The sequence below is a fragment of the Monopterus albus genome, unplaced genomic scaffold, assembly GCF_001952655.1.
Source record: "Monopterus albus unplaced genomic scaffold, M_albus_1.0 scaffold64.1, whole genome shotgun sequence".
NCBI lineage: Eukaryota > Metazoa > Chordata > Actinopteri > Synbranchiformes > Synbranchidae > Monopterus > Monopterus albus.
The window spans coordinates 292,123-309,176 of record NW_018127944.1 but is presented as its reverse complement, the minus strand read 5'-3'; the positions used below and the strand labels follow the sequence as shown (position 1 = coordinate 309,176).

At 41.9% G+C, this 17,054-nt stretch overlaps 2 protein-coding genes across 2 annotated transcripts in view; one reads left to right on the top strand and one right to left on the bottom strand.

The window, feature by feature from the left end:
- The window catches only part of cpxm1a (carboxypeptidase X (M14 family), member 1a), a 13,579-nt gene extending 5,671 nt beyond the window's left edge, over positions 1 to 7,908 (top strand). The window contains exons 4-13 of the mRNA XM_020604151.1: positions 303 to 387; positions 1,389 to 1,539; positions 1,712 to 1,800; positions 1,972 to 2,095; positions 2,828 to 3,024; positions 3,812 to 3,991; positions 6,047 to 6,341; positions 6,619 to 6,758; positions 6,883 to 6,985; positions 7,508 to 7,908. Coding sequence (XP_020459807.1) covers positions 303 to 387; positions 1,389 to 1,539; positions 1,712 to 1,800; positions 1,972 to 2,095; positions 2,828 to 3,024; positions 3,812 to 3,991; positions 6,047 to 6,341; positions 6,619 to 6,758; positions 6,883 to 6,985; positions 7,508 to 7,908 — 1,765 coding nt within the window. The remainder of the gene's footprint in view (positions 1 to 302; positions 388 to 1,388; positions 1,540 to 1,711; positions 1,801 to 1,971; positions 2,096 to 2,827; positions 3,025 to 3,811; positions 3,992 to 6,046; positions 6,342 to 6,618; positions 6,759 to 6,882; positions 6,986 to 7,507) is intronic.
- A 2,782-nt stretch (positions 7,909 to 10,690) lies between these two features.
- Positions 10,691 to 17,054, bottom strand: part of wdr32 (WD repeat domain 32) — a 6,591-nt gene continuing 227 nt past the window's right edge. The window contains exons 2-8 of the mRNA XM_020604150.1: positions 16,824 to 17,052; positions 16,070 to 16,183; positions 15,634 to 15,831; positions 14,640 to 14,842; positions 14,026 to 14,106; positions 13,793 to 13,938; positions 10,691 to 12,926 (exon numbers count right to left, since the gene is read on the bottom strand). Coding sequence (XP_020459806.1) covers positions 12,555 to 12,926; positions 13,793 to 13,938; positions 14,026 to 14,106; positions 14,640 to 14,842; positions 15,634 to 15,831; positions 16,070 to 16,183; positions 16,824 to 17,052 — 1,343 coding nt within the window. The 3' untranslated portion in view covers positions 10,691 to 12,554. The remainder of the gene's footprint in view (positions 12,927 to 13,792; positions 13,939 to 14,025; positions 14,107 to 14,639; positions 14,843 to 15,633; positions 15,832 to 16,069; positions 16,184 to 16,823; positions 17,053 to 17,054) is intronic.

Here is a 17,054-nt window from a genome sequence, read left to right as displayed (position 1 = left end):
AATCTGACCCGTCACCCAGGACCGGTTTGCCTTGGGAGACCCTACCAGGGACATATAGCCCCTGACAACATAGCTCCTAGGATCGCTCGGGTAGTCAAACCCCTCCACCACAATAAGGTGGCGGTTCAAGGAGGGGCAGGCTGTATCCCATTTTGGAAATGAGCTCTTCAGTTAATACACTGCAGACTGTTTATATTTAGTGTTCTGTGAACAAAGACAGAGAACAGTGTTTACTTTGTGGCACTGAAGTCTATTAAAATGCCTTTCTTCTTCTTCATCTGTCTGCTTGGTGTTCACTACAGTTGGGACTGGGTTGAAACCTACAAAGTGCAGCTGAGTAATGACTCTGTGAACTGGGAAACCTGCATGAATGGAACAGAAGAAGCAGTAAGAACTACTTGTATTCTCTCTCTTTTGAGGAATGTACCAGCTGTGACTAGTGGACTTCGAACAGCGTAGGTGCCAAAGTGAACAAAAGGTTAGAGTGTCAAAAAAAAAGAAAGAAAACAAAACAAATGAAAAACCAGGAGCACAAAACTGAAATGTGGTCGACACATTAACAATTTTACTGACTCTAAAACACCATAACTACTGTATTTATTAGAAATACTTTTTCCATATGTCTGTTGCCAAAAGGTGCCTCCACTATGACAAAATCAAAACATGTATTCAAACTTAAATATCTCTAGATTAAGGCTGTAACATGCAGGTGGAAATACAAAGAAATAAAGTTAGCTTTAACCCTGCACCTCAACCTAAAGACCTTTTGTTTAACATCACGTCTGTGTGTTGGACAGTTTCCTGGAAAAGTCGGATCTCTTTTCCAAGGAACAGAAACCAAAAGTTCTTTTTTTATTTAAAGATCATCACCTCTGCCAAGTAGGTTATGTTTGATGTAAATCCAGTTCTCCAGCCATGCTAGCAGCCCTCTGAGGCTGTATGCACAGCTTTGAGCTAATGCTAACATCAGCATTCAAACATGCTTTCACCAACAATGCTAACAAGCCGGTGTTAGCAATGATTACCATGTTTACCATCTTAGTTTTGCAACATGTTAGTACAGCTCAGGTTGATATTTATGTCTGTCTGTTTTTTAATTTCCAGTAACTGTCCAAAAGTGGAGAAAGTAAAATCCTAATGTTACTGGGTTATTTCCAGCGCAGCTACTCTGGAGTTTAATAGAAATCAACATGTAGTGCATAAGTCAGAGTTAAAATCCTGCTGACCTATAGACCCACATGCAACTGTAATTTTCCCTTATTGAAAGAATAAATGTAACCTTAGCAGATGTATATGGTCTCCCTTTATTAGTTTTATACATAAATGTCATTTTTTTTCCCTTTTCCTGAAATCTTTAAATCTCTGTGACATCACACTGAATTGTGCAGATATTTGAAGGAAACCAGAATACAGAGACACCAGTTCTTGGACTCCTTCCTGTTCCCACTGTCGCCCGTTTCATCCGTATCAACCCGCAGACCTGGTACCCTAACGGCACCATCTGCCTCAGGGCTGAGATACTTGGCTGTCGTGTTGATGGTAGGCAAACATACTCCAGCATAAAGGCAGAGTCTGAGTAATAATGAATTGATTACACACTTTTATCATCAGAGACAAGATGTTCCCAGTGACTAGGTCAAAATGTATTAAAGTTTGGACATTTTTAAAGGCTTGGTGGTCTGTCGAGTTTATATGTTTATCTTCCTTATAGATTCAACTGACAGCTACTACTCAGAGCGAGAACCGGGATCAAAAGACACTCTGGACTTCAAACATCACAACTACAAAGAAATGAGAAGGGTTAGAGTGTGCATGTCTGAGAGGCCACACAAGCATGATGAGTAACTGTAGTTCCCCCAGAGCTAATGCCTGGGTCTTTACTCACAGTCTTAGCAGATTGCAGATTTTCTTAAAAGTGCACAGTCATCCCTTTGAAGACTTTCAGTTTAACTGATCTTCTCAAACCTAAAGCTCATGAAGTCTGTGACTGAGGAGTGCCCAGACATCACACGCATCTACACCATCGGGAAGAGCTACATGGGCCTCAAACTCTACGTCATGGAGATCTCAGATAATCCCGGCAAACATGAACTAGGTGCGAGCACATGTTGAGATGAAACCTCAAGTCCAGGACTTTCTGGACCAGAGTTCATCATGTTTCTTAAGTTACCCTGACTTTAGCTGCTCAGGGGCCCAAGTTTACCTTCCTCCAGTGTTTACACAGCCTGGTTTGTGCAGCAGCACCACACAGTCTTGCAGAGAAGGCCCCTCTTATATAAACAACCTAATAACAGTTTGAAACTTGAGGCTGCACACTCACCACCAAACAAGACATTTCTTTGTGATGTTGTCTTCAGATGCTAGGGGTTTTTTTGGCCACTGTACGCCTGCCAAAAAGTTTACATAATTTAAGTGGAGTACAGCTTGTCTTTCTTCTCATACACACATTCTGAAACTGCTAAGTCTAAAATGAGAATAATGGGAATTTAGGTTATCAAAGTGTCAACGTCTGACAAGAATTTCAGTGGATTTATGGCTACTAAGTGGTTATTGTTGCCAAATCAGGAGTGGCAAAGTGCTGTGGTCATACTCTACACTGTTGCCTAACAAATACAAATGGTTTAAAGGTTTATCTGAGAGGTTTAATGTGTTTCTGATGTGTCTCTGGGCTTTAACTTTGACCTACATTATAACATCAAACTTAAATGTTTTAATGTTTAGTGTGACATTACTGTAAGCTCATGTTACTGTATGTCTTTGTGTTCATTCAGGCAAATTCCTTCAAACTTATTGCTTGGCAAGTTACTCTAAATGTTACCCTTGGCAGGTGAGCCAGAGTTTCGCTACGTGGCAGGGATGCATGGGAACGAGGCCCTTGGCCGAGAGCTCACCCTAAACCTCATGCAGTACTTGTGCAGGGAATACAAGAAGGGCAATCAACGAATTGTCCGGCTGGTCACTGAGACACGAATCCACCTCCTGCCATCCATGAACCCTGATGGATATGAAGTAGCTTATGAGAAGGTAAGTAATGCTTCAAATGATTGGATGTAGTGTTGGTAGTTTCTTCTGGTTGTCCAAGGTGTTTAAGAGGAGTGGGATTGGCTCCAGTCCCCCTGTAAACCTATTCAGGAATAAGCGGCATAGATAATGGATGGATATAGAATGGCAATGGATGAAAAATTAAAACTACAATGAAAGAGAGCAGAACTTTGTACTGTAAAGCTCCACAGGATCTGATTCACAAATATTTGGTGCACACACTGGGCCAAGTTGCAAAACTCTGACAATGCTGCCTGGAGGAATGGAGGAGTGTGGTGGAGCATGTAAAATTCCAGTGCAAATTGTGCCTTTTCTTCCTGGGTTTGACCTGTTGCAGCTGGTGGGACATTCATTCCTAAATCACCGGAAATCACCGGACATTAGTCCAATACAGAAAGGATGGTTGATCTGATTAACTGATTTTTTTCTTCATGCCTGTTCAAGTTAATGCTTCGATTTCACAACATCTTTAACAAAACTAGATTGAATAACATGATGAAAGAGAAAGACTTTCACTCTTTAAAAGAAACATCTGGCACTCTCTGTTTTGGTTTTACTGACTGATTAGAAGGCTGCCTTCCTTCAGCAGTCACGTGAACTTGCATGTTTATTGTGACGTCGTAGGAAGGCTACAAAGGAAACCATGTTGTTTTATCCTAAATATTGATATAATTTAATTTTATCCTATATTCTGGTACAGTACGCTTCTCTAAATCGTATTCCTTTAATCAGTGCACTCACTGTGACTGTGATCTCTGGGCTGCTGCAGGGCTCAGAACTGGCCGGCTGGGCTGAGGGACGGTACAGCTTCGAAGGGATTGACCTGAATCATAACTTTCCAGACCTGAACAACATCATGTGGGATGCTCAAGAGAAGGCAGCAGAGCCATCCAAAGTCTCCAACCACTACATCCCCATCCCAGAGTACTACACTAAAGAAGATGCCATGGTAAGGACATGCAGTGTTTTTGTCTAACTATCAATAGGCACTGCTGAGCACGTTTAGGAAACAGATCCATTGTGTGTAGGAAGTGAAAAATTCCTTACTTATTAAGTACTTTTTTACTTTGTTGCCATCTGGTGGTATCATTAAGAATGATGTAGCACACAGAAGTGCATGTCAGTACAAATGCCATTATCACAAAAATCAACAATTAACGTTCCTCTATAAAACAAAAAAAATGGAACTTTGATGTCAGATTTCACTGTTTGACAAAGAGTAATATACTGGTGCAGCCAAGAAAAGTCATTAATTTGTATACTGTATAGATTCCAGAGAAGATATTTGAATAAAATCAGACATCTTTACAGAAGCGACAACCTTTGCTAGCCCTACTTAAAGAAAGGGTGATATGTAATAGTGCGTGGACACTTTAAGAAGAAGGAAAAATTATGTTTCCCTTTCAGTGGCATGCAAAGCCTCAGATCAGGAAACATCCAGAGCCAAGAAAAGTGCAGTTTTCCTGGAATCCTCAGCACTGTCAGGCAATGTTAGGGTACTGTTCCTCTCCAGAAGATTAAAACATGTATAAAAAAAAAGATGAGCAAGCATTTACAACATTTACTTTAAAAGTGTTGACTGATGTGTTGCAGCTGTGTTTCAAGTTGTTTTTAAAATCCACATTTATGAATGAAATCCACTCCTAAGACAAGTCCACATCATGACAAAGACAGTACTTATGTGTTCATGAGTATTTGTTTAGCTGCATGAAACAAAAATTTAACGTGTTCAGTAGAGTACTGTGTATTCACCTCAAAACTGTACTTAAGTATAATATTGAAATACTTGAATTCTTCATGCATCTACTCAGCTACATTTCAGGGAAAATATACTACTTTTGATTTCACTACATTTATTTGACAGGTGGAGTTACTGGTTACTTTTCACAGTCAAACTCTATATGAAAAGATACAGGCTTATACGATGCAGATTAACCTACTGTAGGTGTAAACGTCCACAAAGCAGTCGCTACAGTCTTCCTGTGGTCCACAAACCAACATTTAAAAATCTCGGTAGTCAATAAAACAATCATATCATAACAATCAAAAGTGTGATAAGGTGTTGAAAGGCAACATTTTGAGAATACATCATGTAAAGTGACATTCTGTGGCATTAAATGGACCGTTTACTCTTTTTAAAAACCATTTTACTTGTAAGATGGAAAACATTCCATGTTTTTATTCTGCTGTACACAACAGACTTCTCAAATGTAGGCCACTAAACTACCAAACCAGCACCTCCTCAAACAGCCACAACAGTAAAGTTCTACTTACACAGCGATCCAACAATCTAATGACCACTTTTCTGCAGAGTAGGCTATTTTTGATTCTTTTAACCATTTTTGCCAATAATCAGTGGTGGAAGAAGTACTCAGATCCTTAAGTAAAAGTAACAACACAGTGTAAAAATACTCTGTTAGAAGTAAAAGTCCTGCATTCAAAATGCTACTTAAGTAAAAGTACAAAAGTATTAGCATCAAAACATACTTAAAGTACTAAAAGTAAAAGTACTCATGCAGAATGGCACATTTTCACATTCCTCTATATCATATTACTGTACTATAATTACATCACATTTAATGTTGCAGCTGGTAAAGGGGGAGCTAGTTTTAAATAGCTTAAATGCTTACAATCTGAAGTACTGCTGGGCAGCTTGTAAATTTCCCACCAGGGGTCAATAAAGTCTTATACTGTATATGTATACTCATACTGAATTTTTTGTATTAATCTGGTTCTGAAAAGTAACTCAAGTTTTTAATAAATGTAGCAGAGTAAAAAGTACATTATTTGTCTCTGAAATGTAGTAAAGTAGAAGTATGAAGTAGTACAAAATGGCAATAGTACAGATACCTCAAAATTGTGCTTTAGTACAGTACTTGATTAAATGTACTTAGTTACTTTCCACCACTGCCAATAATATTACTGCACTTTTACTTGAATAGTTATCTGAATACTTGTGATTTCATATTTTTTACATGAATGTATTTTTGCCACTACTGCCCAGGTTGCGCCAGAGACCCGTGCTGTCATCAGCTGGATGCAGGACATTCCCTTTGTGCTCAGTGCGAACCTCCACGGTGGAGAACTGGTGGTTACATATCCCTTTGACTGCACCCGAGACTGGGCCCCTCAGGAAAACACCCCCACAGTAGACGACGCGTTCTTCCGCTGGCTGGCCACCGTCTACGCCTCGACCCACCTGGTGATGGCCAATCCCGACCGGCGCCTCTGCCACTACGAGGACTTCCAGTTACACAACAACATCATCAACGGAGGAGCCTGGCACACCGTCCCAGGCAGTGGGTCCCCACACAGAAAGCAGTTAAAATGATTAAAGCCATCTGAATAGATTTAGTTCAGAAATGCTGTGTGTAGAGCTCTTGAAAGGGCATAGTATAGGGGGTATAGCTGAAAGACACCATGTCTCGTCCCATTGTCACTGGATTTATCAGTAAAAGTTTATATAATGCACCTTTAAAGTTTACATGTCCTGAAACAAACCCTACCCCACAATCTAACTGAAACTTGCTTCTCTTTCTTTAACATGCACTGACTGTGTACTTGACTGTTCTGCAGGTATGAACGACTTCAGTTACCTGCACACCAACTGCTTTGAGGTGACCGTGGAGCTGTCCTGTGATAAGTTCCCTCATGCCAGTGAGCTTCCCATCGAGTGGGAGAACAACAAGGAGTCTCTGCTGGTTTACATGGAGCAGGTGAGTCTGAGCCTGCAGTACCACCTGTCTGTCTGTAGAAAACCACAAATTGTAGGTCATACTGGTTTTAATATTATCAAACATGTTTTTTTTTCTGACAGTGCAGCATTTGCTTTTCACTCAGGTTCACAGAGGGATTAAAGGTGTGGTGAGGGACAAGCTGACCAAACAAGGAATAGCAGATGCTGTGATCAAGGTGGAGGACCACAACCATGACACCCGATCAGGTCTTCCTAATGTTCACCATCTTTCTAATCTGAACAGTTTGGAGTATAGATTTCATATTTGTGAGGTGGGACATGATCATCATAGGTGAATGGCTCAGCTTAGATGTTTTTAGTGTTTCTCCGCTCCCTTTAGCGGTTTCTTGCTATAATAGTTCATTTCCTCCTACACTTGGGAGTACAGTCATTAAAGTGTCGATGGCAATGGTGAGATTATAGACCTGCAGTAGAGTTTGATATCTGCACAGAGTTAAACAAAAAAAATGTTCAGAATGACAATTTGTTTCCTTAAAACAACAAAGCAAACAAACTCACCATGAAAGGAAGGAAGAAGACAGTGTTAAATTTAGTATTTTGTGCTGGGTGTGATTCATAATAATTCAAAATAATTAAATGTGATGAACATGATGTTCTGAAGGTGCATGAACCACAAAACCTTGACAGAAACATAATTTGAGCGTCTGTTTAAATTTCAGCTGTGAAGCCAACAAAGTTCATTTTTGTTTTTGTCTCCACTTGCTGTAGCTGCTGACGGGGACTACTGGCGTCTTCTGAACCCCGGTGAGTACAAAGTGGTGGTTTGGGCCGAGGGTTACTTCCCAGCTATGCGTCGGTGCAACGTTGGAATGGAGCCACATCCCACCATCTGTGACTTCACCCTCACCAAAACACCCATTCAGAGGCTGAAGGAGATCCGAGCCAAAGGAGGGAAGGTCCCGCAGGACCTTCAGCTGCGACTCCATGCCCTGAGGCTCCGCAAGCTTCGTGCCAGCACCAAGGCCATCAGGAGAATCAGCGGCTGCAGCAGGAGCAGCTGCTGCATACAAGGAGAGCTCGGTCCTCCAGAGCGCGGAGAGCATGAGAGGACAGGGGTCGACGAGCTGACGAAGTCTGAGTCGGTGTTCTGCCAAGCTGTGCCACCTTAGTAACAGAGTCTATGAACTCACTAACCCCACCCCCATCCATCACCCTAACCACTTTGTGAGTCGTAGGCAGCACGTCTCATTAGGTAGCATAATTTGACAGAGTACCGGATCTGGATAGAGGGTTGAAAAAGTCCGGAATGAAAAAAAAAAAAAACATCTGGGAAAAGTGATGTTTCTAGTGTCAGTGAGAGGACACTGTTAAAGGCCCAGTTCACCCAATTCATGAAAACATATTTTCCCACAAACTGCCAGAGATAAAGACATGCAGTTTTAAGTTCTGAATTTTCAATTTCCACCAAAATGGTGATAATAGCTCTAAAATGTTACATTGACAAACTTCAACTGTGTTTTGTTTGGGTGTCTGGCCCTCTAAGGCAGGTTACCCTGAGACACTCATAAACTAGAAAACAATTAAAAACAGGGTTTTTATACAAAAAAGTGGACACAAACTGAAAAATATAAAATCCATAATAACTTGTGCTAAGTTACACAACCAAGTTACGAAAGTATTTGACAGGTAAATGACATCTACACATTGGCAGACAAGTGTCCCTGAATGAAAGTTCAAAGTCACTGAACTGGTTCTTGTTTTGTAAATGAACTGTTTAGTTCCTCGTTATAGCTGATGATGCTGTAGCGTTTGATAATGTTCTGTAAAAAGTTGAGGACTGAAGTGTCAGCTGGTCTGATAAGGGTTTGTTTTGTTTTTTGTTTGAGTGAAATCCAACAAGACCATAAAATCTCAAATAAATATTCATTAATTTGTCAACATCACTTTTTGGTTAAACTGCTCACTCATGTCCAGCTTTGAACAATCAGTGAGAAAGTGTGAGAAGAAATCCCCGTGTGGTTATAAACACTGAGAAGCGGTGTACACCAGCGGTTCATACTGCAAACCGAAGCTACCCTATGGCTACTGGTGACAGGCTGTGACCAGTTCAAGCACCGTGATGTTTCTTCCTCAGAACCTCTGGTTGATGAGTTTAACTGTCATCTAGTGGTAATTTCTCAGCACTTCACATGTAAACCTTTGAGACTGGGAACCTAAAAATACTCAACTCAGACACAGAACAGTCAGCAATACAAAAGAAGCTAACCTTTTATTCAGTGCCAAGTACCATTTTAGTTTCGTTGTTCCTGCTGTGTATAATAGCTATGTCAGAAATAACAGTGCGAGCAATTAAACATCTCTTGTCCACCCCTCCTCCAGCCGCAAGATGGCGTGCACGTTACAGAACTACGGAGAACATTCCATTAACCCACAGCAAATTACAGGTTAAACACCAGAAGAGGACTGACAACAAACAAACAAATTTAAAAATTATCCCAGTTGCTATACCTGAAGTGAAATGGCAGAGAAGACGCTTCTCTCTGAAGAACTCACGAATACAAGTGAAATAAAAACAAGGAATACATGGCACGGCAGGTTCTTTTACCTTGAGCTCAGTCAATTTTTTCAAAAATGGAACTAATAATAAATTCTCAATGCATGTGACTAGAAAAAGTGGTTATTCCAAGAGAAGAAACAAGTCCCTGTACTGACAGAGCTCAAAGTGAAATCAACCCCCTTTTGTGACGCCTGAACCACACACAGTTATCTGAGGTACAAACTGTTAAACGCATCCTTCCTCATTACACAGGACCATGCCGTGATCTGGGAATTATTAAGTAACATCTGCGTTTACCTGAATGCAGCTTAAATGAGAGGGAGCTGGCTACACACTGTCAACTTCTCCCAGATACTGACTATGCCTAGGGTTAACGGTAACAGTAAACCTACCCCCAACCAAGGTCGACAGTCCGCTATCTTGTCTGCAACCAGGTTCTCTTGGCACAGACAGCTAACATGAAGCTCCCGTGTGTGGCTGCTTAGCTCAGCTAAACCACTGATGTATCCTAGAGCTGAACACGTCCATGAGCTAAACACAAGGGAAACGGCGAAACTGGCTCCATTTAACTGCAGAAAAGTCCACCCATCAGCATATATATTTAAAAAAAGCAGTATTTAACACATTATATCTCTTTTTCTCAGTCACAGAAAAACTGAAGTGTAAAAACCAACATGCCACCGTTTTCTAGGAGTGACAGACTAGTTCCTGGCTTTAAACAGTTGTGAGGCAACCAGCTGTCAGTCCAGGAAAGTTACTGATCCCAGCCAAGAAATAGTCTGGCCCAAAGCGGCAAATTTGATTTTACACTAGAAGAAGAAAATAAATGTATTTCATTTGTACTTGTGTATGTATTTCCTAAAATGTCAAATGATTCCTTTAAAAACGTACCTTTTCCACATGTAAAGAATTTTTAAAATTCACAACAGCAGATGTTTTCCTTCAATTCTCAACTCACAGTTTATTCCAGAAGAAAAGCACCGCCTTGTCCAAGCAACACACATTTTGGCATCTGACAGCTCGACACAGAGCTTCACACTCTCATAAATAAGAAAGGAGAATCGTCATAAAGGCTGGTATGCATAGTAGTATACACTTATGTCTTTTGTTTACGTTAACAGCACGTTATCTATTCTCCAGTCAGTCGGCATGTATAGTACTGTTACTGCGTTACATTAAGGTCTAACACCCGATGTGTTTGGCTCTCACAGCAGCTATACTACAATGGTTGCAAACAGAAAAGCACCTGCAGCGTTAAAACAGCCCAAGCAATCCATCCACAGCTTAGAGGGGAAATGAGAATCATGGTTGGTGTGCTTCATGACTGTTAAACTGAGACACTGGAAGTGATGAGAATTCCACTGATTCTCCTCTAGTGTACCTGTTTCTAAAAATAAATAAAAATCAAACACTGACGTGGATCAACACTCCAAAAACCAACAAAACCAGGTACAAGGTCACAAAACAAGTCAACATCTTTGCCCAAAATTCCATCGCAAAAAGTCAAAACACCACTGATAGAAAGGATGAGACTGGCAATGTTCCACATTTTTCTGATAGTCACATCCCATGAAATACTAAAATTAACAGTGGATTGCTACGACTAACAGGTATCATGTGTGTGGCCAAATACTGATGCCACAGAGCACCACTGCTGTAAAAAAATAAAATAAAATAAATAAAAACACGAGTGAGCCCCTCCATTGCACTGACTGCCATCTTCCTTCATTACTATGAACATGGGCACTGTACTTTGACTCAATCTGACATATACCAAAGCATCAAATGTGTATTAATCCACCTTTAAAAGTCATCTCCACTTTACTGTTTAATGCCAGCCTCATCATTTAGAGAACAATCATCCAATTACTCTTTTCCATTAATCATTTTGCAATACTGGAAATTGTCAGGGTGGGATACATTGAAAACTGAGGTACTGACAGCAGCCGGACTTTTCCGGTGCCCAGGCAGCATGAGGTTGTTGTTTACAGGCTAAAGATAAAAACAAAAGCAAAGTAGTCGAGGGAAATGAGAAGTGAACTTGGCCTAAATGATGCAAAAAGCGAGCATGGAATCAACTAAAAGAAACGCTGTGCTAGCAGCAGTGCCAGCGCCAACACACACACAAAAAACAGTCAGTGTCTTCGGAGACAATAGAGGTGGAAACACGGTGGAGACGGTAGGGGAAAAAAAGTGACAGCTAAGAAGTGGAGACGCCACCCTCCACGAGCGAGTAGAAAAGCGCTGGCGAAGGACGGAGTGAAAGTTCAGATTGTATGAGCAGAGAAGCAGCACCTGTGGAAGAAGGCATGAGCGGAGTGACACGACCTGGAGCGGAGGACGCCTCATGACGACAGTCAATGACAAAGCAGGTGGCAAACACGAGCGCCCGTCTCATTTTCATGGATTAATGTCTGTCTGTTTGCATCCTTAGTGTTTTTGTCCCAAGAGAGCAACATCTGGATCTGCTTAATCTCAAAGTCAGTTAGAGTTTTCTGTTATATAGAGCAAAATTCATCCTTACTATGAACTTCTTCTTGAAGAAGGCGCGTGCACTGCTGCAGCCTGGTCAGGGGGCCTTTATATGTTACTCCCAGCTCAGTGACTGCCAAGAGACGACTCCCCCCCAAACAAACTCAGTCTGCTTCACAGCTGCAGACCTGGGTCTAGGAGTGCCCAGTATATTTTTTTAAGGTTTACTTTATCACTTGCAGGTGCCAGGTGGTGGGGTTTTCATTACAGATTGTCTAGCACAGGGTTCAGAACAATCACTATGTTCAGACGTGTTCTAAAGTCGACTTAAGCCTCCAAGCACAGTGAGATTTACACAATGTGTCCCACTATATGAACTATCTGCCTGTAATGAAAGCGACCCATCTGGTCCAACGAGCACTTTAAAACAAATGCTATGGTTATAACATTTAAAAAAAAAAACTAAAAATGTAATTTCCTTTGATGGTTTTGATATATTTTATACCAAATGATACTAAGGAGGCCATGTCACTAGTTTTGGATGAATTAAACCTGCATATATTAGAAGACAAGGCCCTAAAATCAAAAATACGTAGTTCTATGAACAACATACGGAAGCTGAGCAAAATTTTTTACAGAATTTTCTGTACTACTATCAAACCAGTCGAACCTGGAAACCACTAAATGCTCCTTCACTAACTTCCTAGACTTTCCAGGTTTGTGCAGGAAACCTTGTAAGAACTTCCCTACCCAGGTCTGCAGGGCATCATTCTCTGACACTGGATGCTAAAACTTGGGCTGGTAAAGGGCCACGCGTCCGCTGAGGCAGCCCGAGGCCAGCTGGCAGTGAGTCGGGGAGAATTTGGTGGTGAGCACCACGTCACTGTGTGAGTAGATGGAGCGGATCTCCCTGAGGGAGCTGGTTTGGACAGGCAGGCAGTCGGCCAGCTCGCCGCAGTGCTCGTTGAATGCCAGCAGGCGGACGCCATAGCCGTAGGGGGAGCAGATGAGCCGCCCGTCCGGGCTGAAGCACAACTCCTTAATGTAGCCCCGGCCCACGTTGGCCTCCTCAATGTAGTGGGTGAGGCGAAGGGAGCAGCGGGGGGAGATGAGCGGGCGAGTGGGCGCTCCTTCCTGGAACTCATACACACACGTCCACTGGGGAGAAAAAAGAGAAAAGATGGAGGAGCATGTAGGTGGTGCAGTCAGTGTCGCACACAAGTATGAATCATGTTGTTGTTGTCACTGGAAAAACACGATGTTGGTCCAGGAACCACAGTGACATCAACCGACTGTCAGCGGGCATTTCCTCGTACCTAGAGGAAGGCACTCTACACAACTGTTAATAAGGTCATTTCTGATTTAAAATAAAAAAGTGTAGTTTTTAGATAGTTTTATTTAGTACATTAAACACGTGAGACATCTACTATCTTTTGAGTTTTGCAAAAGAAACATGCTTCTATTTTTTAAGGTAAAATATCTAATTTTGTTAAAAGACAATGGATCAGTATTTCTGCTTGCTAGGTTTGTGACGACTACCTGCTGTGGCTACTTTCTAAACAAGCTTGTTGGTGTTTATTTTGAAAACAGGAGTTATTTTTTTATGAACGTTACAGGCTCTGGGCGCTACAAGAAGAACAAAACTTTGAGCAAAAGAGGAGAGGCTGTGTCAGGGATGTGTGCAGGTGAACTTCTCTCTCCACTCAAAGGAATCAGTTCCAGCTGGTTTTGCAAAGGAACAAGCAACAAAGGTCAATGTGAAGGCCTACTGAGGGTGAGATTATGATACTCTACAAATGGGTCTTTGGTGCCGTAGGCAATGACAGCACACCAGAGGTCAACAAAGGTCATAAATATCTTCATGGCTCCAGGTGCATAAAAGGTATCTCACTTTCCTTTCAGAGCTATAAAACACGAAGAGGGGACATGCAGCAAGGTGAGCTACAGTAATGTACAACATTTAGGGTAATATGTTAAAAACAGCTTTGGGACAATATGTACATATGCTGCTAAACACTGCCCACCTCCTGGTCGTCCATGTTGCTGGAGCATCGGATGAGTGTGGCCCAGCCTTTTGGATGGAGCTGCAGAGAGGTGATGCAGTTCCCTCTGTCCCTCTCTCCTGGGATCTCTGGAGTCAAAACCTCCAGGCTGTTCCTTGGAGAAAGGCCTGCGACAACCCAGATTGTAGCAGTGTTACAGTCTAGAACCTCAGCACACATCTGTTGTTCAGTTGTATACTTTGAGTGTCTCTCACCTTCTCTATGAGGGTGGACCTTGGCAGAGTCATTCCCCTGGCGAGGAGTTCCAGTCGACCTCGACGCTGATGTGCCTCCATCTGCAGTATCACATCAGGGATAAAAATCACTTTCTTCTACTGGAAACAGCAGAGATGGGACTAATCAATTTAATACTTAATCAATAAGATGTCAGTAAGATAACAGAGGCCGAGGTGATGTCTTAAAACAGCCAACTCCATTTGAACAGAAAAAAACCCCAAAGCATTACAATTAAAATGTCAAACAGAGAAGGTAATCTGAAAATATTCTGTATATTCAACTGATATAAGAACTAAATAGAATCATTCAACCCTTAAGCACCTGATTAATCATGTTTTTATCAACTAGCTGACTAATAAGTCACTTATTTTGGTGCTAAATCAGTGCAAACCGACTAGGAATCAGCACAAACAGTGTCAAGTATAAAATATACACCAAAAGAAGTTTGGGACTTACAGTAAGTAAAAAGCCAAAAAATATCTGGCAATTTTTCCAGTAATAAAATAGGTGCAAACTAATGAAAAGTGATACATGGGCAGATAGTTTTTAACAGCAAATGCAGTGTATGTATGTTTATTTTCTGTGATCAGACCTGAGCTGAGTGGAGTCCGTCGGGCTCGAAGCATGCGGTAGCTGCCCACCTCGAGGGACTGGGTGAGGTCCAGCTCGTGGAGTATGAGCAGGTACCCTGAGGAGGTGGAGATGAGCATCTTGGAACAGTCAGGCGTCAGACGCATCCTCATTAGGTAGCGGGTGTGGAAGAACTTTTTGTGCGGGCAGCCATCCTCTGTGAACCTGCAGGCAGAGGACGAGTGCTAAAGGTTTAATGACTGAGCTACAGGAACTTCAGAACCATCACCTTTGGGTGGTTCTTCAGGAGAGAAAAATTAGGTTTTCAGGGTTGAATTATAGCCACAAAACCCACTTACCCCACCCCCAAGGTTGTAAAGTTGCAGGTTTTATAGATGAAGCAAAGGGGATTGTTAAAAAGTCAGTGATGGATTGGTTGGCGTTTTATGTGCAGCTGCTGCTGCTGCAGCATCAGGGAACCACTAGAGCAGATTTTACTATTTCCGGGCAGTCAAGGTGACTGGATTCTGAAACATCTAATAGGGCACATTTTGTTTTTCACTTTTACATATATCGGTGTTGAAGAAAACTAAAATTAACTGAGCACACTTATGACTCGCAAATTAATTATTCATGTCTTTTATTAAGACAGAAACAACAAACGTTCATTGGTCCCAACTTCTCACATTTGAGCATTTCTAGCTTCACTGTTTAAATTAATATAAACTGAAGCAATCTGCAAACTTCATCTTGGTCTCAGAGAAATTTTAATGGCTATTTTTAATAATGTTGACACCTGTGAGACTCTTCAATTATTTTATTACTCAAAAAACATTGAGTCATGAAAATATTTTATGGCAGCTAACTGGCATCTACACAAAGTCATATATTTATATCTCATCTCACATGCAACAATTTTAAAGCATTTGTTCGACCACACATCATTTCAGAAACATAAATACACACTATTCACAGCACATCCTATCAACAATGCCCACACATCTACACACACAAACCTGTTAGTGTCCCATGTAATGACGTTGCCGTCAAATCCAGACGTGACAAGAAGACGAGTGTTGGTGTCATACTCGATGTTTTTCACCCAGCTGGCGTGGCCGTGCAATGAGCAAACCTTTGAATTCAGCTTACGGAGATCCCATAATGCAATTGTGGTGTCGTCAGAGCAGGTGGCAAACAAACGATTGTCCAAAAACCTGCAGGGCGCAGACAGTCAGGGGAAACGTTTCTCTGCAGACATGAAACTAGACAGCAGCTTGATTCCTGACACGCTTTGATGAATAAAGATGATTTAAAGGATCATGTTGCCATCAGGAATTGTTTTCATGTTTCACCACTTTAAGCTTCAAGTCCCTTGGTCCCTCTCCTGTCTAAGATGCAGCATGCTTCCTTTGTGAACCCTCCCTGGATGATTTAACATTAAGAGAAACACACCTTATGTTGTTGACGCAGTCCTCGTGGGCTTCTGTCAGAGTTTTGATGTGTCTGGATGAGATGGGATCAAACAGCAGGACTTCAGTCTGCTCGCAGGCCACAGTCAGCACAGACCTACGACGAGCACAAACACAAATCAGAGACGCTCAATCACACACAGGAGTGGGGAAACAGTCTGGGCTGCGAGTAACAAACATTTTCAGAAGTGCAAAACACTGTGGGTTCTGAACAAATGAACATACAGTGATTTCTCATCTCTGGTGAAAATGCACTTTCCGTTAAGCTGGTTCGTTGTGCAGCTTTGTCCTGCTCTCACACGAGGACACAAACAGCATTTGACCCAGACTGGACACAGCTTGACCTGGTGTGGTGCAGGATTTATTCCCTATATCTGCCCCTCTACTCACCCAGGCTTGAACCCTGGGTGAGTAGAGGAGCAGATGAACCTGAACCCTGCTAGCTGTGAGTTGCTTTTGCACCAGATTTTGTTCAGACAGAAGTTCAACAGGTTCAAACGGTTTTGTAGTCATATTGTCAAAATGTTTATAGCTAAATATGCCTATCACTCAGAGGGTTTTCCTCAGGCATGTAAAGTCATCCTTGAATCCTACCATGTCCAGAGAGGAAGCATTTGAGGATGATTTTGATGACGTAATTTGAGCCCTTTATTCAATCTTTTTCAAATTCTTTCAGGGCACAGTTTCACATTTTAAATGTGGATGAACTATGGGTGAAAGGCCTAACATGTTGTTACCCGTCTGGGGAGTACTCCAGGTTGAACACTGCTCCGTGGGTCTGAGTGCTCAGGTTGACAGACTCCGCAGCCGGATTCATAGAGCGGTACAAACTGGTCATTGTTCTGAAGTTATCCCTGGCTGGGTCCACAAACACCCCTCGTCGTATAGTCCTGCTCTGCAGCCAGGAAAACAGGCCATTCCTTCTGGCTCGGTCGGGGACGGAGCCCCCCGCGCTCCCACTGCCTCCT